A 25,204-nucleotide genomic window follows, 5' to 3' on the forward strand; every position below is an offset into this window, starting at 1 on the left:
TTTTAGATAAGACCGAGAAGGGGAGTGTGTTTAAAATAACAGGACATAAAGGCAAATACACGTTTGAAATCAGCTCTTCTAGATAAGATTTTCTTACACACTTTGCACTAAAAAGAAGATTGGAGGTTCTGCAAAATCTCTGAACAAGTGACTCGCTGGGTTCTGTGTCAGGCTCAGATTTCTTTACCTTAGGGCACAAGCTGCCAATGCATCATGCAGAGAGAACGGAGTCTCACTTGAAAACACACAGAAAACAAAAACTTCTGTGGATGCATTGATCTGCAGTTGCCTTTATAATTTATGCCTCTTTCTTGCTTCTCTTCAAGCTCCTGCTCTGGTGGTGATGAGGAGCTGAAGCCCATTTTGCTCCTCCTGTCTCATTTGAGGTTCCACTTTCAGCACGTGGTGACAGGGTGACCCAGATTCCCAGGGGTGCCCCAGCAATGCCATGCTGATGCTCTGCTTTCCAAGTCCTTGGTTAGCACATCTTATCCCAGCTAGGCAATGTTATTTTCTTTGCCTGCTCATCAGTGCACCTGCCAGCAGTGGTTTAATATCGTTAGCATTACCTAGCAGCATGTGTGCCTGGGTATGGGGTGAATACAAATGGAGTAACAGTTGGATGAAGGGGCAGACAGGTGTGTTTAATAACACTGATCAGTGGGAGGAGACGGAGAGAGGAGAAAAAGCCCACAGGCACAGGAGGCTCACAGTGGAGCCTGAGAAGCCATGAAGTCAGGTACAGTGGAAAGGGAAGGAAAAGCCAAAACTAAGGTGAGATGAGTGGCTTCTCCCTGCTATGAGCAAAAGGAGAAGAGGGAGTGGGAACAGATGGCTCTAAATTGTATAGCCCCCTGACGGTCTGTGCCTTTCTGGGATCAAACCATGATTGACTTTTGATTTGAAGGTGGAACTGTGGCTTTTACAATAGGTATATAGAAAATCAGATCACTAAAAAACAAACCCACAATTTTGGTAATTCCTGAGAAGGGGAGAAGGCAGGTGGGTGTACATCTTTGTTACAAGACAGTGAGGTGTGAACATTCAAGAGCCTCTTCTGATGGGTTATTATGTTTAAAAGACACCAGTCTGTTCATCTTGGATGGTCTTAGTTTGTTGTGCCTTTTTATTTTCTCTCAATCTCTTTAGTAACAATAAAAGTAGGATAGGTTAAAAGATTGTTTTCAGCAGCTTTCTGAGGTAAAACAATGGAACTAGGGCTGTTTTAACAGGAGTCCTTGCTACTGCCTGTGGGCTCACTAAGTTTAAAGTTGTTGTTGTTGTTGTTTTCAGTTGTTTGTTTGTTTGTTTCTAAAAACAGTTGAATCTTACCTCATAGACATATAAAGATGTTGCTCCTTGACACAGTGGCCTGTGTTTGTAGCTTACCAGAGGAATGCCTTGTGATTGGGACACTGCAGAGATCCCAAGACAGGTTTTATTTTTTCTCTTCTGTGCAATAAATCATGAATATTTCCAGGAAAGCCCACCCTGAATCATGAGAGGGTAGAGGTGCCCCCCAGACTTACTTGTAACTTATATTGGTTCTCAGTGAGTGACATCCTGGGAGGAGAGTCCCTTCTTGGACCTCAGTGCAGAGTGTATCTATGGTCTGTCTTTTCTGTGTGCTTGTTCTGTCTCTGAACCAGGATAACTGACCAACTTGATGATTTTCTGGCAGTTCATTAGGCAGAGGAACTTTTTTCTGAAATTCCAGTAATATATTGCATGATGCATTGCTGTGGACACTGCAAAACACACTCCTGTTTCAAAAAGCTTTTAATACAGGAAACTGCTAGAAAAAATGAATGGCTTTTAGTAAGACTCTGGAATGCTACTAGATTTTATACAGCTTCTAAAATAGTTTTGCACATTCAGCAGAATGCCCTTTCAGTTTCAGGCTTCCCACCACCCCCCAGTCTCAGACATATTTCTGCTAATTTTACTGTGTGAATTTGGAGTCTGTGTAGGTCTTGGAAGCAGTGTCCTTTGCTTTGGGATCTCATTGCCTTTTATAAGTAAGTTTCAAAATATGTCAGTAACTACTGAATTTAGCTCCAAAATAATTATTTAAAGGTGCTTAATTTTTTAAAAATTTAATTAATAATTTGTTTAATTTTCTGTCATATTTCTTTGGCCAGCTCTTCATACGTACATTTTATCTCCTGAGCTCTTCTGAAACATGTTTAATTCAGTTGAATCTTTTTTGATGTATATTGCCAAGAGGTTTTTTTGTTTGTTGAGGAAAAACAAAACACGGAGTTTCAAACCTGCTGGTTTAAATGCAGTTGGCTGAAGGGCATGAAAGCCTTGCTGCTGTGCAAGCAGCCGTGGGTGTTTGCAGCTGCACAGAAACATGGGGGTGCAAGTTGGGAACCCTCAGACTGTGAGACAGTCCTGTATCTCCAACCACTGCTGGGGTGAGCTGGCAGAACTCAGCTGGGACGTTGCTTTAGGCTGGGCAGATTTTCACAGTCCATATTGCAGCCTGTATTTATGACCCTTTTACAGGATTGCTGGTCTCCATTACACACTCTTCGCCTTGGCTGTCTTCATCTGTTGACCCTTGAGGGAGGGTAAACTCTTATCTGTTATGGTAATCAGAGCTATGAGAAATACTGAGGGAATGTTATGTCCTTGTTCACCAGCTCCTGCCTCTGGAAACAGCAGCAGCTTTCTGGGCATCCCTAGGATGCAGCCTGGGGTTTGACTGTTTTGGCTGAGCTGAGTGGAACGGTATGAGGAGGGTTTTAGAAGAGCAGCAGGAGAAGACATAAAGTGCAGCTCAGTGGAAAGAGAAAAGGACATTCTTGGTTTCAGTTCATGGGATCCATCACATTGCACTGGTGACAGATGGAGGGAATGGAAGTTGCCTGTGTCAGGAGACTACAACAAAACCAAAATCTGAGTAGGCAAAGGCAGCAAGCTGGGAGCTGGGGAAAGGGCAGAGGGTGTTCCATGTTGGAAAGGAGAGACAGGGTGTCTGTAGCTTCAGTTATGTATTGTGATGGTCCCCTTTCTTATTGCGTTCCTTATATTGCGTTCCTTATATTGCGTTCCTTGAGTATTAAAAAAATTGCATTTGTGGCATTGTGCATTTGGTACAACTCTTGACCAGAATTGGAAAGAAGCCTTGGAAATATCCTTTGCTATTAAAGGCCTTAGGGAACCTCCTTGCTGTTGCATTTCTGGGAGTGAGTTATTGCTTGCTGTTGGATTGCAGCCCAGCCATAGGATTTTCTGGAAGTTTATTCCAGGACAATCCAGTCAGGTGTGAAGGCAGTAGCAGTGACAGCATCAAACACCTGATGATTCTGGATTACCTGGTGTTGCTCGTCTCAAGCAATGGCCTAAAGAGAGCTGTCTGGTACTGAACTGAGAGCAGAGGAGGAGAATCTCTTGTGGCAGCTGGACAAAAAGGCTGCAGAACATGGCAAGTCTGCTGTGGGCAAACCCAGCAGTAGTTGCTGCTCTGAATGCCTAATGCTTTCAACCCAATTTAAAGGATTCCCATGGTTTGTGAGAAGGGTGCAAATGACCTTTCCTTCTTCCTCTGTTTGTGGCAGGCATTTGAAATCCAACAGGAAGAAAGCCTGCAGACCAAGAAAGTCTGACTCTAAAATTATTTTCAGGTTTTGTTGAGATAAAAATTGTATTTTTCTTTTGTTGGGTTGTTTCACAAGACTAGCAGGATGTTTCTAAAATGCTGGCCTATATTACTGCCAAAGGAACAAAAGCATATGCAAGAAGGTCTGTGTGCCTGTGAATACTGCTTGAAATTATATGTTCTTCTATTGTGGGATTATGTTCGTCAATTATTTGATGTGTCTTGATCTCCCTCATAAAATTCCTGTATTCACTGGTGGACAGCATGTGGACACCTAAGAGGGCAGAGCTAAGGTTGTACAACTCTTTCGTGTGCTTGACACTGCAACACACTTTTTAAAACATATATTGTCTAGATCATGCACTGTGCACTATTTATGGCAACACAAATAATTCAAGATTATGCCTGGAGCAATGACAGCAGGGAGAGTTACAAGAATTTGCAGATTGTAGTATGCAAAGGTAGAACATACAGAATGTACACATTGATTACACTGAGGGAAAGGCTCATTGCTGACACAGATTGCTGAAAATGATAAGGACAAGGTCAGAGGGGGTCCTCGTGTTCCTTGAAATTGGCACTGGACAGCATCATGTGCAAAAGGGAAAGGTCACTGGAACAACGAAATGGGCAAAAATCTCCACTGCCACTGACAGATCTGGAAGATGCTTGGGCAGTGAGGAAGCCTGTGCTTAGAGCTGAGTAACAGGTCCTTTATCTTCCAGTTGAACTCAGCTTTACTTTTCAATTAATTATTGAACATCAAGCAACTGCTTCTGTCACTGATGAGGATCTATCATGTAACGTCATTGCTCCAAGGGAAAGCTGTCGATGATTAATTTTTGGAGAACAGGTTGTCTTTTACTACCATTCTCTGGCTGTTGTGAAAACTGCATAAAGAAAGCTGAGGATGTGAAGATATGAGTAGGTATCTTTCTCCATTATCCTGTGGCATGGTCAAAGTTACAGCTGGGTAGAAGAAAATGCTGTTAGTTTCCATACTACAGAGTCTTTGGTATGTGGTGTTGAATGCTGTAAAAATAAACTTGAGCAAATATATGCTCTTCTAACTGTCAAAAATCACAAAAACACACGCAGGGTTTGATGAGCAGTTGTCTAGGAATTGTAAATATATTCCTAAGAAACTGGGTTTGACAGACAGGGGAGGACATGCAAGCTGCAGGATTTCAGCATTTTTGAAATCTCATTTTCATTTCTGGACTCTCCATCTTCTTTTATGTGCACATGCACAAATACCCATGAAGGCAGTGTTCTCATTGCAAACTAGTTCCTGACTTTGATGGGTTAGAAGTCAAAAACTGTGCTGTTTGCACTTCAGACAGTGTTTAATTTGTTGTAGCATAGGGCTACCCTAAGCAGCAGCATTCCTAGAGGGATGGCTTTTGACTGCTGGATCTAGAAGAGGCCCTTTTTGTGGTAAACCAGAGCTTTTGTATTTGGGGAGAGCTATTTTGGTAAACTTTCAAGTGCTTCAAGTACTTCCCAGTACCTTATTTTCCTTCTCTACTAATTGCCTTAGGCTGGTGCCAGCAGCTGCCCATCCTTTGCATATGGAAGGGCAGTTTTGGGCAGGGGGGCCAGACCTGGTGGGTATCTCAGCCAGCCCCCCACTGCTGTGCAGCCCTGGAGAAGGACAGGAGGAGACCCCACTGGGAAGCTCCATGGGGCACAGGCGGTGCTTTGGTCTCCAATTCAGGGGATTAATACCATTTTCTGTTTCTTGGACACTGCAGCCAGTTGGCCTTGTGTTCATATTCAGTTTGCCCACTTCTTGAGTGCACTTACTTGTGTAAATCTGCTCAAGCGTTTAAGTCTGAAAGAGCAAACAAACAGGGAAATGAACAGACGGCTCTGCTGGCTCTGGAGGGGTCGCTTGCCTCCCTTGCCTTGTTTCGATGAATGTGGCCCCGTGCAGCACACACAATGCTGTCTGTCAGCCCTCCCTTCCCACAGGAGGGCTCTAAGTGCTGTAAAGCACCGTCTGTGCTCCAGCGTGTCTGCTGCTTTAGAAGCACTAGCTGGAAGCTGGACACATGCTCCTTCCTCTTCCTCCACTCTCTGCTCCTCTCTGCAGCCTCTGTGTGCCCCAATACCAGGGCAGGAGGGATGGCAGAGCACCAGGGCGTGCCAGGAGGAGCTGCTCCAGGCCTGGGGTTGAACAAAGGCTGTGGGGAGAGCCTTGTGCTCTGCAAATGGCATGAAGGGTTACACTGAGGGAGGATGGAGACCTTTGGCCATGGATATTCAAACACCGTGGTTGTCCCATAACTGATGGACTTCTGCTTTATTAAGTAGGGTGGTGAGGACTGACTCTTTCACATGCTGGCCATACAGAGCTATTTATAGCTATTTATCAATTTCTCAAGCTCTTATCTAATAGGTTTTCTCTCAGGAAAGTGCCTCTGTTGTTTTATTGTAGGTTAGGGCTTGATTGGATACCTGCATGCATTTATTACTGAAGAAATTTGGCTATATTTGAGATTTGTGGGTTATTTTTCCATTCTATATAACTTCGGTAAAATTGCAATGGTTTTGTTAATCCCTTGCTGGTCACTGAATATCTGGTTTTTTGGATGCTTTGGTCTCCCAGGCTATTGCAGGAGTTCTCAGAAACACCCTGCTCTTGCTTCTAGATCTCAGCATATGCAGTATTCCACCTTCTGCATTTTGGCACAGAGCTTTCTGTGTATTACCCTGCATTCTTTGTCATTTGTATCATCCCAACCTTCCTACCTTTCTGTCTTGCACTCCTGATTTGAGTGAGTTAGACAAAGCGAACTTTCTGACCAAATTCAGGTCATGAGTTTCAGACTGTATTTCTCATGGGTAATTTAATTTTGCCTATTTTAAATTTCCATGTAACCACCTTAGACATGACATTTATTCCAGTCTTTAACTCATCTGTGGCACTGTCTGGACTTTTTTTAAAGGCTGCTACAGTCCATCCTGGAGTATCTGGTGTTTTAAAGGTTTAAGGAGTGACTTAGTGCAGAATCAATCCTGACAGTATATTCTGAATTGAAGGAAAACTGTAATGGCTGTTGTTCTGTCATGGAAATTGTGTTCTTTTTAAACAAAGGAATGTCATTGGGCAAAAAGTAAAAATACTTAAGATCTGCTGCATCTTTTAATTGTAATTTCTAATTAAGCCTGTTTTAGTCAGTTTAGTGCTATACGTGTATTTTGGGCATTTGGTAATCATCTCTCAGGATGAAGGTGGCTCTTGTTCTTTGGAGCCAGCCACATTTATTAGGGACCTTCAGGGAGAGGTCTGAGGAGGCAATGGAGCAGATTCTGGACATTTCTGTACCCAGGGTCTGTTTGTTCTGTCTGTGCAGGACCTGCAGGTATCTGGTTTGGTGTGCCATCCATTTCAGCTTGTGCTTGCCTAAGATGACTGGGTCATTTAAAATCCAGTGCTTTGTTGGGAAGCCAGTTCTTCAGGCTTTTTGTAGGGAATTATGTTTCAAGAGCTGATGGATTTTGCTTTTTTAAACTGAACTGTGATACGGTATTTTGAGTGGAAGTTCTGTGCAAAAGTGGGTCTCAAACTTCTCTGCTTGTGTCTCCATTCTCTGGTGCAAACACTTCTACTGTAGCTGAATTTCATCTGACTTGTGACCCCACCTGGGATTCTTGCCCCTATTTGTCACTTGCCCAGACAGTGCATTGCTTTCTGCAGGCTCCAGCAGGAGCTGCTGCTCAGATCCCAAAGGGAATTCTTTTGGTGATACTTTCATTTGCTTTAGGTGCAGAATACTGGGCCAAAGTGATTCCTGACATACTTGCATCAAAAAAAGTGACCTACTTACCACACTGGTGTTGATTTTATTGTTATTAGAGTGTTTGTCTTTAGATTAAAATATCATCCCTAATCAAACATACAAGTGTTCCCTGTTGATTATGTCTAAGGTTTCCTCCAAGAAGAGTTTGTATATAAATAATTGCAATTTCTGTTCAAGTCCCATGTGATCTTCAGTGAAGACACAACACCACTGATTCTTTTTCCTTCCCCTTTCACCAAGGTAAGATGTTTTCTCTGGTGTTTAAAAGGTACTGTCAGACTCAGCACTCTATCCAGGCAGTGTGCCCTGTTATTTTGCATTCATCCAGGTTTTCATCTCTTGCTATCAAACAGATGTTTAAAATGTCACAGAACTCACCAGCCTGCCTTTTGCTCAGTTCATTTATGGTTATTTATTTGCCTCCTGGTAATGACCTGCTGCAAGACAGGAGAAGGAGGGAAAGTGGTTGAATTGCAGGAGACCTAAGGTTACTTCCCAGCTGGAAGGTCATTGTCACACTGAGAAAAGCCTGTGGAGTGAAGATGTGTCTGCACTTCTCTCTGTGAAGGGCAAGGCTGTCCCTCGAGGCAGACTGACCCCAGGGACAGAGGCTTATCCTGTGTTGGGAGGACATCTAGGCAGAGGTGTATGTTGAAAGTCACCAGGGAACATTTTCACAGCAGCTTTATGGGACAGGATAGGAGGAGAAAAAACGTGGAAGATCTTAGGAACTACCAGGGTGGTGGTGATTCAGGTTGGTGGTACAGGAAATACTCTCCATAAACCCTTGTAGCTCTCCAGGGGATAATCAGGGTGCAGAGTCCTAGGACAGAGAGATTGATGGCTCATTCCATTCTGACCCTTTTTCTGTTCTTATTTGTCATTGCTGTGTGAAGTCTGGTGACTGTTTGCATTAGCAGTACCTCCTGTTCCAGATCTGGGAATTCCCTTGTGCTAATGCACTGCTTGACTCACGAGTCATGGTCTCTTTTTTTCTGTTTCAGAGTAGAGCTTTACATCCCTATTAAATGGTTTGCCAAATCCAAGACTGCAGTAAACAGAAGCAGCTTTCTGGCTAAATTCTGATGTCTGTCTTGTGCAATATCCTAATCCTGGACTGGGCACTGGGTTCAGTGTGCTGCAGAAGTGACCTGCATTGTTTCCCCTGCTCATGTTTGAGACAACTGGAAGTGCATCAATGTGTAACTGGCCCTCAAGTGTGTCTTGGGGACATTTGCCAAGGCACTGTGTACCCCTTCTTTGACATCTGAGCAGCTCTTAGGTAATGTGCATAGATCCTGGACCTTACTTGTGTAGGAAAATCCATGTCTTTCTGAGTTGGGACACTATGTACAAAAGTAAAAAGAAGTCAGCATTAAGGCAGCTTGATTCATTTGCATTTCACCTGCTTCAAGTTCAGGCTTCTTTCCACCAGAGGAAGACTGGTTCATTACCCTGGTGCTACTCTGCACCTCTTCTCTCCTCCTACAAATTTCTTTTGGGGCTGCTCTGAAACAGTAATCAAGTGTGTGATCCTCCAGCATGCCAACACTCTTGGATCCTCTTTAGTTTTAGTTGATGTGGAGGGAAGTGAGAGGCAGAGCTGATTCCTGGGAGCCCTTAGGAAAAATATAGCATGCCTTGTAAAAACAAGTGATTTTAGTTATTGCAATCGAGGAGTCAATTAACTGGCTAATTAAAGCAATTTCTCATTACATAATTGAATTCTGGTTCGTCACCATTTCTAGTCTTCAAGACTGCCCCAGAGAGCAAAGCCATTTCTGAACACTCTTTATCATAAATAGAAGAACCATTTGCTCTCTCAGTGCTCAGATGTGTCTGGAAAAGGGAGAGGTGATTTGGTGGGACTTCTCTTGATTTCTTGTGGAAATAAGCAATGGAATGTCATCAGGTGATAAAGAAAAATGCAGTTTTCTCAGACATGCCAGAGATAAATGAAGAGGTGGTGAATGCTGGAGCACCAAATCCATGAGCTTTAGGGTGCCCAGGGCTGTGGGACTCAGGGTTACACTCTAGAATAGGAAAATGTCTAAAGCTCAAAGCATTACACTGGATTTGAACATGTCAGTGCTCATCAAATATACTCTTAAATTGGCTCAGAGGACTGAGGGCTTTTAAATTCTGTCAGCTTTCTCCTGTACAGAAAGATAGACTGGAGTTATTTTTTTTGTGAAGGATGAATTAGAACAGTGCCAATGTACTGAAATGTTGGATAGTTATGGAAGGTGTGTGTGAAGAAAAAACATTAATTAAATGAATTTGAAATTGGTTAAAATCCACAATATGTGATTTTATTGGGCATAGTTAAAACCAAGGTGTCAATCCATGCCACCTGCAGCAGCAGAGAAGAGGGGGGCAAGTCAGTGACATTTGTTGCTGGTGAGCCATGATTTGATGAGGAGGGACTGTGGCAGAGAGATTTTTGAAGTTGGGATAAAAGTACTTCAAAGCCCAGAAGAAATTGCATTTGGCAGCTGATGTGGACTTTGAAGACTGAAAGAGACACAATTAAAAGAGCTGCATGTAACATGTTCAGCTTCCCTCACTGGTACCCACACTGGTGATACCCAGGGGTTCTGAGTGCCCTGGCCATGCTTGGAAACAGGGCTCAGGTGGAGTAAAAACCATCTTCTCGTTTAAAGAGGAAACTGGTTAAGATTAGTAAATGTTGTGAATTTAGTTAGAGTTTAGGTATTTTAACTGATGTCTCATTAGTGAACTCCAAGTGCTTGAGAATTTTTTTTTAATTGGTTTGAACATTTTTTGTTTGGGTTTTTTGTGTGCTTTTTGTTTATTCTGTTTGCATGTTCTTTTTAATGTTCAGACTACAAACTTGGGCTTCTTCCTGTGTGTGACACTGATCAGGTACCTTACTCCCTGAGCCCCAGTTCCTCATTCAGAAATGAAGTGCACTGTGCCTCTACATCCCAAAAGCGCTGTGGGACACAGGGACTGGTGTTTGTGACTCCCTTGTACCTTGTAGATAATGACCTCTAATAAACATAAGTAGGCTTATAAAACTCATGGGATACTATACTTTGAGGAGTTCAAAACGTGCTGGAAAGAGAGAAGTGAAAGAGTGGGTAAAAAAAATAAATTGGGGCCTCTTAGTAATAGGATCTCCAGAGAATGATGATGGGAGAAGGGGTAATGATGGCTTTGCACAGTGGAATATTTGTTTTCTTTACCTGGATTTTTGGTCCAAGTATAGAATGGAAGAAAGGGAAGCAATGGAGGCAGATTGCAGCATGAAAACTGGGGGAAGGAAGAAGATAAGGAGGAATAGAAATGCCCATGTTCACCTAAGTCGTGAGGTGAGGGGAAGTGAGTGTAGTGTTGGGACAGACTACTCCCTAAGTGGGAAAGAGCATTAGATTGTTAATGACTGAGTTATGCTTGATAATGCATTGCCAAGAAGAAAGCTAACAGAAGTTGGGAAATAAAATCTATGAAAGCAGCATACTTCAAAATATTCAACCAGAAGCTGGAATGTAAAAAGCCCTAGGATATGTTGTAGGGAGATGCCTGGCAGTGGTGGAGACAGATCACCCATAGAAAATCTTTGTGGGTTCAGTTCAGTTGGGTTTTGCTGTGTACAGCATGTGAGGGAGTTTGGTTTTGTTCTATGGGTTGGGGGATTTTTTGTTTATTTTCTCTGTGGCTGGATGGCTGGAGTATGGGAAGGGAAAAAATCATAGTGATTTCTAAAAAAATTAATATTTCACTTTTGACTGCCACTGCTTAGCATCATGAGTGTGGTGGAGCTCAGTTCCCACCCCTGACTAGCAGCATCAGCCTCCATCTGCTCCTGATCCCACGGGTGAAATGGGCATTCCCTATGCAGCGCAGCTGGCAGATGCTGGTTTGCTCAGCGGCAGCCTTTTCCTCTCTCGATCAAGTTATTAGTGTCATTGTCATGGAGCACTCAACATCTTTTAGCCCTTAGGGGAGAGCAGCCCAGTTTGGAACAGAAACCAGTGCATCCTGACAGCACATATTGAAGCACCATGGAGCTAAAAAAGACTCATGTTCGCTGTCCCTTAGGAAGCAGTCTAATTCCCAGGCTGGCACTTCTGACATAACTCAATTATGGAATCATAAATAAACAGTTGACATAGGCCAGGGAACTTCAAAGCAATCAGTACAGTTGTAATAGGTTCTAGCTTGATAAATAAACCATGCTGATACAGTCTAAAGGATGCTTAATTTTTTTTTTGCCTTCTGTCTTAGATCAAAGCATCTTCCTTGAACAGCAGCCTGGCAACTCTCCCTAACCCCTTTCCTTCCCCCACGTCCCCTGCTGATCTCTTGGTACAAGCATCATTACCATGGGACTGGTGTCTTTGCAAAGTGTACTCCATCTCCTAAACTAATTGGCTGCTGATAAACAGCTGCATGCAAAGTAGTTTTTAGAGAATGATTCTTGGCCAGCATTTTGTTTTTATTTACTGAATTGACTTGCATAGCCTGGCTCCTTGGGTAATGAGGGTCACTTTAACATGGGTCCATGTTTTGTGCTTTTAGTTGGCTGTGTGGGAGCTTTGTACCCACATAGTGAGGTCTCAACAAGATCAAGACACAGTGAGGTGGTGGCTGAGATGGTGTTGCTTGTGCAGCTCAGTGATTGCTGAGGCCTTTTCCTCCAGACTGTTTATCACACACTTAGAAGCTGCTGGTTGAGGCAACTTATTGAGCCCAAGACTCTCTTTAAGATATCCCATCCTCCATTACCTGCCTGAAAACATCATGGACCATCTGAATGTCCTGTGGATCAGTGGCAAGCCTTGTGATAAACTTGCTCTGTGTTCAACACCCTGTTTTTGTGCCAGCTGTTTCTGTGTGTTGCCCATGTCAGGAGCTGGCCAAGGGAAGGTGTGGTGGGGAAGGTGCCTTCCATCCACCTCTGCCCTGCTCTGTGTAACATGGCCAATCTAAAACACAGTCATATGTCAGAATTCAGAGTTCCAGCTCAGTTTGGGAAGTGTGACCCCTCTCAGTGAATATATTGCTAACAGCAGTGGCACAGCACTGGCTCCAAGGAAAAGGTGCCTTTTACTTCTGTGTCACAATGCCAGACCTGTCACTGTCCCTGGGATGGCGAGGGGGGCAGAGGGGGAAGCAGCGGGTGCAAGCAGGCTCCTGCTGGGAGCATTTAAATGCTGACATGTCAGAAGCTGGGAAATGTGTGACAGACAGTTTTCCTGTGACCTGGATCCTGAGAGCTTAAGAAGTCTGAAACTTTTTTTAAAACAAGCTGACATATTAATATGAAGTCTGTTGTTTGTGTATGTGGGAGAGTGGCAGGTTTTCACAGGGGATCTGCTTGCGAATCCCATGTGATGCCCAGGTGTTGGGGCAGAAGACCATGTATTACTGTGCTGCCTCCTGTCCAGAGGAGGAAAAATCTTCTGAGAAGAAACCAACCAAAACCTCCTCCTAACTCCAAATAAACAGGGAGGGAGAAGTCACTGGTGGTGCTAGCTTCCTAACAGCTGTGTTTATAATGAATCCTATCACTGAGAACTAAAATCTCCAGTTTTAACTGGAAGAGTCCAATATGAAGAGGTGATATTTTGTAATGTACCAAGAGCTCCCTGGTTTGCCCACATCAAAACAGTCCAGAGCCTGTGCATGGGTCTTTGGACCAAAGCTGTTTGATAAATATTTTAGTGTTTTGCACATTTTGTTGCCAAAAATTCAGAGTCTAAAGCTGTCTTCCAGGGAAGGGCATCTTTATGCATGCTCATGTTTGATTCAAGCACTTGTTCTTTACTGTGTGTGCTGCAAAAAAAGCATGCTTTATAATCAATTCTCTACTCTATTAGCATCCTCAAAGGATGTCTCTGGTCACATCAGAGGCAATCTGCTCTCTCTTTTATTTTATTATTTGTTTTGTTTAAAACTTCATTGTCTATGAAATCATCTGTCACCCTGTGCAGAGACCTGTCAGGGCACTGTCTGTGTATTTGCCTCTCCTTGGGAATAACAAAGAAGTTTCTCCATTGCAGGCTGCCTGTCTGCCTCCCCTCAGCTGAGGGAGAAGTGGTTTGCTGAATTTTCGTGGCCCATTTGGTCCTTGGCCTCTTTGCTTGTGCTGCCCTAAGGATGCCAATTTAATGCTAATCTGAAGGTATAAGCTTCTCTATTAGGTCCTGGAGTAATGCCATCAGCTGGTCCCACATGGGCCACCAGGCAGCTGTCAAGCAATAATGTTTATTGCATTTTTACTTCATATCCTTTACTTCATGATTGATCACTGGGGCTTATATAAAACCAATAAAATTGACAACATTTAAACTCTTGTAAAAGCCAGTAAGTGAAATGTGGGCATGAGAGCAGAGAGTTAGTGGCCTGTAGTTTTCTTACAGTCTTTGAGAATACAGAGGCAGGAGAGACAGTGAAATTAAGAGCAAATTAAGGTGTGTTTTACTTAGATTTCAAACAGGAGTCTTGGAGATTTTCCCTGTCATGTAAGGATGTGATGTTCAGTAGCACACTTGAACGTATTTATCTTACCCTTAGCCATGCTGTTTCTCCTGCCTGCCCTTGCACACTCAGCTCTGCACAGGAACAGCTCTCAGGGTGATACTTGCCTGCCTAGTGTCACTTTTATGCTGCTTCTCCAGGGGATTTCTATTTGTTTAACCAATGAAGGGGACAGCTTGGACCCAGTGCTGGTTAATTGCTTCCTCATCATAAATAAAGGTACCTTATTCATCCTCTAATACTTCTGCTGAGCACCTGGATAAAGTGAAAGCAGGATTAGCCAGGTGGATCCGGGAGCTGCTGCCTCTCCGAGCACACCATGGCTCACTCTGGCAAATCCCTGAGTGTGCCTGGCCCTGATGGAGCCTGGGGAGCCTGCAGTGCTGAAAATGAATTGCTCTGTTGGACTCGAGCCACAGGCCTCATTTTGATTGTTTACAATTGAGTAAATCGGGCCTGTCCCCATGGAAGTTAATGGGATCAATGCTGGTGTGACAGCAGAGCAAAACCTTGCATGCTTGAATCTTGCATGCTTAATGCAGCCCATGTTTTCCTGTCTCAGGTCCTTTACTCCTTCTCGTGTGTCTTGCTTCATGAATGTATTCCTTTAAATGTGTCATGGCTCAAAACTGCAAAATGCCATCTGTCAGCATGGGTGAAATCTGTAATCCCTGTGCTGTTCAGGTAACCAGCAAATTGTCATTTGTTGGAAATGGGGCACTTAGCCAGCCTACTAATGCTATGGATTTATTCCCTTTTTTTTTTTCCCACTCTCTCCCTCCTCCCCCCTGCTCTCCAGATTATTGCTTACATAATGTATGGACTAATAGTTACTGTATTGGTTTACATGTGAGTTGCTTTCTGGAAGCTGTGTGTAGGCAGGGAGCTCAGGGTGACATAAGGTAGGATTAAATAATTGCAATATTAAGTGGCAGTGCAGAAAGGGGGGAGACTGCTGTTTGTGAATGATGCTGTCCAGTTAAACTGCATCCAGGCAGCACAGGCAGGTGGATGGGTCCTCCTTGACCTGTGTTCTCTGCAACTAAAATTCTTCCTGCTGGCAGTTGGATAGATTTGGGAGGATGGAGCTGTCCTAGTCATGCCACTGTAAATTTAGACTGAATTTATCCCAGTGTCACTGAGCTTGGAGCCTGGCTCATTGTACTGGTATTTATTAGCACCCTAATTATGCATAGCTTAGTTTGGTATTCCCCATTGGTAAATTTTGCTAACATTTCACAAATTAAAAATGTTCCGACTCTATTTTCTCCCTAGTCAGCACCAACTTTTTAGAGCAACAGTTTGTAGCTTTAAATAAGCATCCCAGATTTTGTTGTTGGCTTTGTTTGTTTGTTTTTAATTTTGCTTTGGAACAGTTTGTACCTAAACTGGCTGTGACTCAGTGTGAGGCCTTGCTGCCTTCACTCAGCTATGCAGGTTTGCTGAACTCAGCTGGAAAAGATTTTTTTGTCAGTGGAGAGTGGAAAGGTGAAGAGAAGTGCTGGAAAAATTCAGTTAACACTTCACTGCCGTGCTATAGCTCAGCTATTAGTATGTCTTAGGAATGTGAAAATGAGTGCTGATTATAAACAACCCAATTTTATAATATCCAGGATGAACCAAAAAGAAGCAAAACCCATAAGATGTGGTCAGGTAAGTTACAACCTAAAATCATTTCCTTACAGATACTCAGCGGTTTCTATGAAGCACAACAATTTTTTTCCCTCAAGTGATACTTTTATCATTATCCATTTATTTTATTTATTTGGCCAGAGAAACTCTTAAAGAAAGGTTCTGTGTCTTTGTTTACATGAGAGTTGCAAGTTTCTGCTGTGAGAACTGGGAAGACTCAATCAGAAGCCTCAGTTCAAATCTCCAGGCAGGAACACTGAGCAGAGACACAGGTGTGCTTTGTCTTCACAAGTGTCTGCAGGGTCCCTGGGTGCTCCAGGACAGGCTGCTGTCGCTGTGTGCCATGCAGGAATATGTTCCCTATCAAACTGCAGCAGTGGGAGCAGCAGAGCCTCCAGGCTCATTATCCTGTGCGGACAATGCAGTGTGACAGTGAAACGGCTGATGAAATCTAGTGCTGTCTTTTCAGTTAAAAGGCAGTGTGGTGATTACAGCCTTTGGTTTCCTGAGTGACAGGGATTAGGAGAGTGAGGGAACCAATGACCAAAGGTTTTGCTGCCCCACCTGCAGAGCAGCCAGCCCAGCTCTGGCCTGAGCCCACTGGGTTTGTGGTCACCAGTGTGTTACTGTCATCAGTCAAGGTCTGAGATGCAGAAAGCAATTAGGTTAAAGCCCAGGCTGATGTGTAAATGAATGTGTGTGGTCAGTGTAACTGTTTATTGATGTCTTGTGAGCTTCTACATGTGCAAGAGTGGTCAGGTTTCCCTAAGCCTTTGATGCTTGTGTTGCTCTGAATCCACAGAGCTCTGTTCTTGTATTGTTTGTGGCTGCTGCTGTTTCTTATGTGGAAGTGTCTTTTGTCTTTTCTTGGGAACTGGAAGGGCTGTTGATAAACGTGAGTGGCCATTAGATGTCTGAAGACCAGATGAAGGTCTGCAGGAGTTTTGCACTTGCTGCTGAGGCTGTGCTGTGGGCATAAGGGACACATTTAATAAGGTGCACCTGGAACCAGGATTGAATTTGTTTTCTGTGGTTGCAGACATGCACCTGTGATGTTTGGGGCCATCGGTGGAGGGGCGATAAATTAGGTCAGTGTAAGTCATGTTCTCCCTCATTTTAATGGTACTTATGCAGCTGAGGGGAGGATTCCTGTTAATCCCCCATCCAGCCCTGCCAGGGTGTCCTCTGATGAGCCACTGCTGACATCTCTGAACAGCAAAGCCTCTGCCTGGCTGCTGCAGGCACCTGGTGCTGCCATGCTGTCAGTCAAGGGAGTGCTGACTCCTGAAATAAAGGCCTGTCCATCTAATTAGTATGTGTAGCAGCAGCAGGTTTTAATTATATGGTTAAATACACAGAAATATAGGATTGTCATGTGGGATCAGTCTATTGGCCCTTTGTGGCTGACATTCTGCCTCCAGCAGTAGCCAGTGCTGGATATATTTGTGCATAACATATTTCTTTTTGCCCTTGGAGTAATATGCACAGATTGCTACAGAAAAATTTTCCATCTTGCTTTTTTGAAGCCAGTTTGTGTCCAGAAGAGAATTCCTCCTCTGTGAACCCTTTCACTCTGCTGTGGTTCAGGTTAACCCAGGGATTTATATTTTCTAGGCAAAGTATGTTAGATGAATGAGCTCTTTTATTTTTGCACTGGCTCTAACAGGAGATTTAGTCTTTGCACAATTTCCTGAAGTTTGTGGTTTCTCCAGATTTTCCTGTGATTTCTTGTGTCTGGTGAAAATTCTAGGTGACCAAGTGATGAGCCTTCAGAGCATTTATGTTCCTGGTACTCTTTTGTTTTCACCTTTTGTTGTGACTATTTCTCATGTAAATCAATCTCACCATTTGTGTTAATAGTTCGGGGTTGTTTTATGTTGTTGGTTTTTTCTTTATTACTTTCACTGTCTTATTTGATTATGCATTGACTGCTGGCAGCTAATTATGCAGTTCTGATCTAGAGATGCATAAAATAGTAAACTTAAGTTGTATTTTGGTTCACATGGGATGTGCTCTGGGATCTCTCTGCTGGATTGGTTGAGTATGAAAGGGATGAAGAAAGCCAAACATTGCTCCTGGTGGCAATATCCACACAGAGGATGCTCCCTCATGAGGATGGGGTGTGATGGGGAAAGTTGCTGATCTTTAGCATTGTGACCATTCTGCCTTCCTGTTGTAGAGGAAGAAAAGATGTGAAGCAGCTCTTGCCATGTGATGTTGGAGGATCCCATCCCAGTGAATTTTGATTTTCTCCAAGTCTGTCTTGTGCTGTATGGAGAGCTTTGCACACTCAGCTGTGATGGAGATAGCAATATTAGTCAAGTCGCTCACTGAGAGTCAGGAGGTCACAAAATTTTATCCACTGAGGTCACTGAGTGTGGGAATTCCAGGCTGCATAACAAATTTTTAATCCATGGCCACCTGGGAGCCTCAGACCAAGGCTTTGCAGAGTGGGGATGACTCAGCTGGGCCTTTGGTACTGAGGCAGCTGTGTCAGCAGTGGAGTATCCTTGCTGCAGTGCTTTCCAATGTCCCTGCCAGAGGAATCAGTGATGCCTGCAAAAGCTACAGAATTACAGGAGCTGAAGTGGCACAAGGGTTTTACCAGAATACAAATATAATTATAAAGTCCCCATGGCCCTGGTAGTTCATTTCTCAGGCTATAAACCGATATCACATTTATCTTGAAGAGAGCAGAGATTGTACATCAGTGGTTGAAATGCAGCTTATAAAAAGGGTCACTGAAGGGCTCTGGAAACTGTGAGATGCTGTTGCTTTTTTGGATGCTTCCACACAGATTTGGGCACAGTGAGGGTGCAGGAAGATCCTGGAAAACTGGATTCCTGCCCGATGTAAATTCCAGTCACTCTGCAAATGTGTATCAGACTGTCTAGTCTGGGCTAAACAAGTGTGGGTGTTATCTTATTTTTCATTGTGAATGCTGATAAAGGATTTAGAGATCCCACTGGACTGAGAGATAAGCCTAACAGGAATTTTCCTGATTACTCATTACTCTTTTGACACTAACTAAATTGGAAGGGGGAGGGTGGAAAGACATGATTCTGATGGTTTTTAGTTTTGATTGCTTTAGATGTGGTTGAGGGGGTTCATTTCCCCTAATTCAGAAGATGTTGTTTAGGACTTGAGGTAGTGGATTAGTCTCTGTGTATGAAATACACTAGAGGCAAAAATATTTATGGCCAAATTAAATGTTACATTTTCACAGGTGGAAAAGTTGTTTTCAGAAGTTCCTGCCCTGGCAGGTTCCCACCGATGGTGGTAACCCCACACCTCAGCCCACAGCACCTCCCTGCAGGGCCTCTGGGGCAATGTTACAAGTGGTTCATCACAATGACAGTGTGTTCTGGGGATTTGTGCATATTTTTTCCTCTCAAAGAAACAGCACTAGAGAAAATAGAATTGTCCAATCCAACACTGTACCCTTCACTGGATGAGTTCACATGGGGTCTCTGATAACAGTATTTGGGGGATTGTAGATTGTGAAAAAGAAGCAATCATCCAGTACTGCACAGAACATGCTGATTGAGTAGGCTGAGGGGAGGAGAGAGGTGGTGTTTAGGAGTGATGCTTTGGAGTTAGGGAATAAAGGAGTGCAAGCATTTGCAGTATTGATACCCCTGCCTTCCTAGGAACAGTGGCTTTCCCTCAGTGGTGCATGTTCTGCATCCAGGTGTTGTCTGTAGTTATCCTGCTGGATATTTCCAGAAGCTCCTGAAGTACACAGCTGCCTGTGCAAGTGGAGTATTCACATGCAGTCTGCACCCAGCCCTCATGGAAGGGAATGATGGAAGTGAGTGGGGAATGAGGGAAGCTGGATATTCCATTCATGTTCACTGCATTTTGCTGCTGTAATTTGCAAAAGATACAGCAACAGTTCACCTTTCAATTTTATTATTTCTTGTTGAAGATTGCTTAATGAAGACACATATTCTCCTTCCCTTTTTGGGGGTTGGAGTCTGTATATCCCTGCCACAGGAACTGTGTTGGGAGTGAAATGGAGGTAGCAAAGCTACAGGTAGTGAACACTGTTCAAAACTTCCATTTTTAAGACCTCGCTTTCTGTTGCCCTAGTTTAGCTATCTGAACCCAAATATGCTCTGCATTTGCTTCAGGCAGGTTTTGTTGATAAAGCAAAAGATAAGCTATTTATCAGAGAGACATAAAGAAAATAGTCTCACTTATGTGTGTGTATTTGGTCTTCACTGAAGAGCTTGAGTCATTAAAAGCTTGAAATCTGTCATGCCTTTGCCTTTGTGTTGAGGATGTGCTTTTAAAAGCCCCATTAAAATTCGGCTGGGCATGAAGCTTTGTGCAAATCTCTGTAGATTCATGTTTAGCTTCCATCCTGGCACTGTAATTTTTCTCTCCAATTTCTTCTTTTCTTTCCAAAACCTGAGAATAATCTTCAAGGATTTCTATTAAAAGAACATTGAAGGCATAGTCAAGCACTCAAAAAATTGATATTGTCAGAATTGACAATAGGAGCTGGTTTTTTGTAACCTCTAATACTGTTTTAATCTAACTCTTTATCTACACATTAAATATTATAAATGTGATTTGAACCTGGAGACAGAGTCCCACAGTTTCTGGCTCCTTAAAAGGAATTGCACTTTGCTAGAATAGAGAAATTATGACAGATGATTTAGGGGAGAAAAAATAGACAGGCAGCTAGAAATTTTTGGTGACATTTATTTAAAAGACTACACTGCAAAAGGAAGCATCTCTAGCTTGTGGTAGCACATGGTGGGAACAAGCAAGGGCCTCATGCTTCTAGTCTGGTGATAAGTTCAGAACCTAAAATTTTGTCAGTCGGTCCAAGCTGTAAAGAAACTTGAGCAATTCAGTAAGCATCTTTGCTTTTTTTAATAATGGATGATGTTACTTACAACCTCAAATAGAGAACACAAGGAGCATCACCTTCATATAATTTTGATTAGTAATTGTCAATGTCAAAACAAGACTATTGTTATTGTTGAGATGTCTAAACAACACTACTGTGTGGCTTTTTTATTTTTCTTCTTTTTAAAGGGCAATATCTGTTTTCTGTTTGAGCAGCCTTGAGACAGCTATTCATAAGATTTTCTGCAGCACCTGCTCCAGGGTATCATTTACTACCAGTGGAAGCGACTGTTTGCTGTATCTCCCATTGTAAGTGGAGGGGCTGCCACAAATCCTGAAGCAAAATAAGTCAGAGCAGCACAGCAGATGCTGTTCCCATTGATTCACAGGTAGTACAAATTTGATTCTGTTACTAACGCTTTTTTCTTGCAGTGGGATTACTCTGATTCCACTGTAACTTTTTATATCACAGTAGTTGAGAACAAAATTAGGCCCCCTGTGTTTCCTGATGAAATAATGGGTCCAGAATACAGCTTTCTAGCTCTGCTGGTATTCCCACAGTTACCCATATTCTAGTTGTTTGGGAACCCCCATTGCTCTAGCTTGTGTTTCTATGCATCCCCTGTTGCTGCTGTACTGTGGGACTGGGCTGGGCTGCACCAAAATCCACTTTGCAGCTGCATCTGCCCTGGCTGCACACATCTGTCACATGATGAGGATTTCTCACCTCATATTAAATTCTTATTAAATGAGCAACTCCAGCTGTGCTTGATGCATGCTTCAGTGCCAGATGTGGCTGCCAACAACTATTGGCTTTGTCTTTTTTAGTTCTAATGTCAGCACCAGGTTAATTTGTGTATCATATCTACTATTGTTATTGTTAATTTGTTCCACGGTATATTTAATTTTCAGCTGGGATACTAGAAGTAATAAATATTAGTAAGAGAAACATTTCTACAGCAGTTGAGCTCAGACAGTAGGACCAACTCAGACTGCAGAGGCATTTTTGTAACGCTGAGATTGTCTAGAAATTCTGCTGTGTTCTGAAGCAGCGAGGGAGAAATTTCCTTCAGCGAATGACACCTGGTGTCACAACTTGATTTTTGAGGTGGATTGTGTTTGTGCTCTGCAGCGTGCTTGGTCAGATGATTTGGATTTGGGTTTGAGAAAGCAGCTTAAGTGCTGACTTGCACTGTGAGTCATGAATCACACGTCTGTGGGGCTGGGGTGTGCTTGAGCTGCTGCAAGTGTGTGGTACAGGAGGGACTCAGGTGAACTGGAGAAAGGAAAATGTACTGTATGCAAGTGGAAGTGAGGAACTCTGTCAGTGCAGGTGCAGCCAAGGAAATGTTGCCAGGAATAAATAGAGTGAATACAGATCACATAACCCAAGTTTAGTGTTATCAAAGATAATTCTCTGTAAGGTGAGAAGGAGAGAAAGGGTTGAGATTTCTGTCTCCATGTTGAGCAGGATTGTAGAGGCCTTAGAGAGCTGGAGGGGAGCAACAGGAAAGATGAAATTGGATCACTGATTTGCAGAAGAGAGAGGCACAGATTGTGGAGGTTGAGGGGCTTTCTGTAAGAGCAGGAAGTAAAAAACAACTTTAAAAGGAATAATAATCTTTTGAACAGTGAACATTTTGAACATTTGAATTTCTTGCATGGCTCTTCAGATGGTATTATCCTGTTTTATTGTCTTGTTACATGGAGAATAGGTGCTTTTTGCTTTCCTTTCCTTACCTCTTGGAGCAGAGGACAGCTGGACTTTCCCCTATAGCTGGGATTTGAAATGTGCACCTTTAATTTACTTGAAATGACTTGATGACAGCAAACCCCAGGTACCACAAGAAGGATGTGAGCATCCCTCGTTAAAGCAGAGACTCATGGGACTGAGTGGCACTTCTGTTGCTGCTTTAGGTATCATCCAGATTTCATGAAATCATTTCATGGAAGTGTTTATAAGGCAGAAATTGTCAGCTTGCTGTGAAGTTTCACTGAAACTAGAAATAATAGGGTAAAAATGTATTATTAATACTGAGATTTCTGGATACAAATGGAAACCATTTGACAGATTTCAAGTGTGCTATGGTTTTCAGGTGGAGATAAAGAGAAGAAAACTGCCAGGGAGGGAAATGGGGGAGAGATACATGAATCAAGGAGACATCACAGGTTGTGGTGTTTGCTGTGAGACAGAATTAAAGATGTGCTCTTTGCTTCAGGCAACAGTGTGGGAGATTTGGGTTGATGCAGTACAGGCTCTTGTGGCACAGGCAGAGACCTCTTCCTGTTCCCAACTGCCCCCTTCCTACCTGGGAAGGGATGACAACAGCTCCCAGCATGCTGATCCCATGGAGAGGGATGCAGGTGAGATGGAAGGGCAGACACAATGTACATGCTGGGAAAGGGGGACGTGAGCCTAATAAAGATAACAGCATGAAGAACAAATCTACACCATGCAACAAGTTTTGTTGCCTCCCCAGCACCCTCTGTTTGGAGTCCATCCTTTGGAGATGCCCGTGGAATACATAAATGACTGGCAGTTACCAATGCTGTGTGCAGAGAGGAGGGTGGAGGTTTTAATACAGGATTATCCCACAGAACCTGCAGCAAATCCCCTCCTCCTCATGGCAACCCTTTACATTTTAAGCATCTTTAAGACTCCACTGAAAGTGCCAAGATTGCAGTGCAAGTTTATTGCTGTGTGCTTGGAATGCCAGTGGCTCTCATGAGGTCCTCTTCACCCAGTTCACATGCTCCATCCACTCCTAGCTTCTGCTTTTGCTTCTTGCTGTAAGTTCTGATTGGATAAAATCCAATATGAAGGGAAGACCAACCTCTTGGATGGCTGAGTTGAGCTTTCATTGTAACATTTGAGTTGGCACCAGTGAGTGCTGAATACCCTTAGAAACTGATTGCTGCTGGGCTGTTGCTATTGCCTTCACTGGAGCTTGTTGCTGATTTCCCCTGCAGCGAGGGAGGCCAACCCACAGCCGGGAGAGTGAGCACCACAGCAAGAGAGAAACCCTGAGAGAAAAATGCTAATTACATATTTTGACCTTGTTGCGTTAGAGATGGCATCACCCACATTAGCCACTATTGAAGAGCATTCCCCGGGGCCTGAATTGCTTCTGGACAAGGAGGGATGTCTGGGGCTTTTATTGTGGCTGCCTGGTTAAGTTACAGAATGAAATATATACCATGTAATGCTTTTGGACAAATTCAGTGGTTCTTAGCTGCTTTTTGCCTGTCATTTGTCTTCTGTAGCTGTAAGTAGCTTCTGTAGCTGACGACAATTACAAGACCAAAATAAAATGCTGGGCAGAGGATGGGATTGAGCTGCCCAAAGAGGGGAGGGGTGGAGCACAGTGTTCCCTTTGTGGAGGAGGTGGGGAATTGGTCAGTAAATTAACAAAGAAATTTGTTCTACACATTTGCTTTAAATGTTGGCAGGTGGCTCAGTTGTTTGTGTGCATGACTGGGGGCCAGAATTTGTGTTGCAACGTTGTCCTGCTCAGTCATCCTTTTAAAATGTTCTTACTCCTTGGTATGCTGTACAAAGCAAGATCTCTCCCAGATGAGAATTGGTAACAGAGCGAGTTAAGTCTGCTCGTGATCTAAGGGTAGGATGGGAGTGGGCAGAGCAAGTGGGAAAGAGACACTCTGTGAAGAAAGGAGAGAACAAGTTATTTTCTGTAAACCTTCTTAGATTAAATCAGTGCTGTGTTCGAGAGAGGTAGAAGAACTTGGTGCCTAGAGGGGGAACATGACTGGCATCCTCTGACTGACTCAATACACACAGCAGCTTCCCTTTGTGGGAGGAGTGGCCTGCTGCCTACTCTGAGTCTGGATAGAATTAGGTCCAGTTTGTCACAAGGTGTGTTCAGCTGCCTACCCTCATGTTCCTGTAAAAACAAGACTTGCATACAGTTCCTCTTGGCATATAGGTGTCTGACTTCTTTTACTTGTGAACTGATTTTTGTGTAAGTGTATAAGACACAGCAGAGTGTGCATGAAAGAGTCATGTTCTGGTCTCCAAACCACTTAATTAATCTCTTTTAACATCTTTTGCACTAAATCCATTGAAAACTGAGCTTTAGAAGTGCACAAAATCAATTTGCTTCCCCTGACTGAGCACTGCTCCATGTCCCAGTGGTGGGCAGTGAGCTTTACCCCAGCCAGACATCAGCTCATTTTGCAGTAAGGAATGACAAGATTCACCATGCTGGTCAGTCCTGCCACTCTGCCTCTACAAACTGAATAATCAGAACAGGTACTAATACACAGTATGGGATGCTGGGCTTCCTTTGGGATTGCCTGAGCTTCCAAAACTTTGGAAAGAAACCCCATACACACAATATGAATTTTAAATCAAAGTAAACCTATGACTATATAGACTACAGCAGCCGTTATCTTTTTGTGTTACTCTTCCTTGTGAGAAACATGTTTAATTTTGATGCATTAAGTTCATTGTCCATCTCTGCATCCTAGTGGTGTCATGGTCTGGCCTTCAGTAAAGGTACTGATGCCCACTTTACTGGGCATAGAGCAAGTTGCCTTGCAGGGTTCACCCTCATCTAATTTATCTCATTTTATAAGACTATATTTTATACCATGTTGGCTTCAAACCTGGACAAAGCACAGACATAGTCTAAGCTATTGCCTCATTTTTATTTATTTAAGTCCCATGCTGCCAAGTTGACCCATTTTTTTTCGTTCTACCGACTGTTCAAATCTTGCAGATTAATTAGTCAAGGAAGGCACAGCTGATCCTGGAGCGAAATCTATACCCACA

General features: G+C 43.2%; 1 protein-coding gene across 3 annotated transcripts in view; it reads left to right on the forward strand.

Moving 5' to 3' along the window:
• The window catches only part of LRP8 (LDL receptor related protein 8), a 173,091-nt gene that overhangs the window by 34,508 nt on the left and 113,379 nt on the right, over positions 1–25,204 (forward strand). The window contains exon 1 of one of the 3 annotated variants that reach the window (XM_085067568.1): positions 649–783. The exons of the other annotated variants lie outside the window; for them this stretch is intronic. Within the exon in view, the coding sequence (XP_084923694.1) occupies positions 780–783 (4 nt within the window). The 5' untranslated portion in view covers positions 649–779. Of the gene's footprint in view, positions 1–648; positions 784–25,204 lie in introns of those variants that run through there. 3 annotated transcript variants of the gene reach the window in all.

Source organism: Lichenostomus cassidix, chromosome 8 (assembly GCF_008360975.1).
Source record: "Lichenostomus cassidix isolate B80296 chromosome 8, HeHo_3.0, whole genome shotgun sequence".
In the NCBI taxonomy this organism is placed as follows: Eukaryota; Metazoa; Chordata; class Aves; order Passeriformes; family Meliphagidae; genus Lichenostomus; species Lichenostomus cassidix.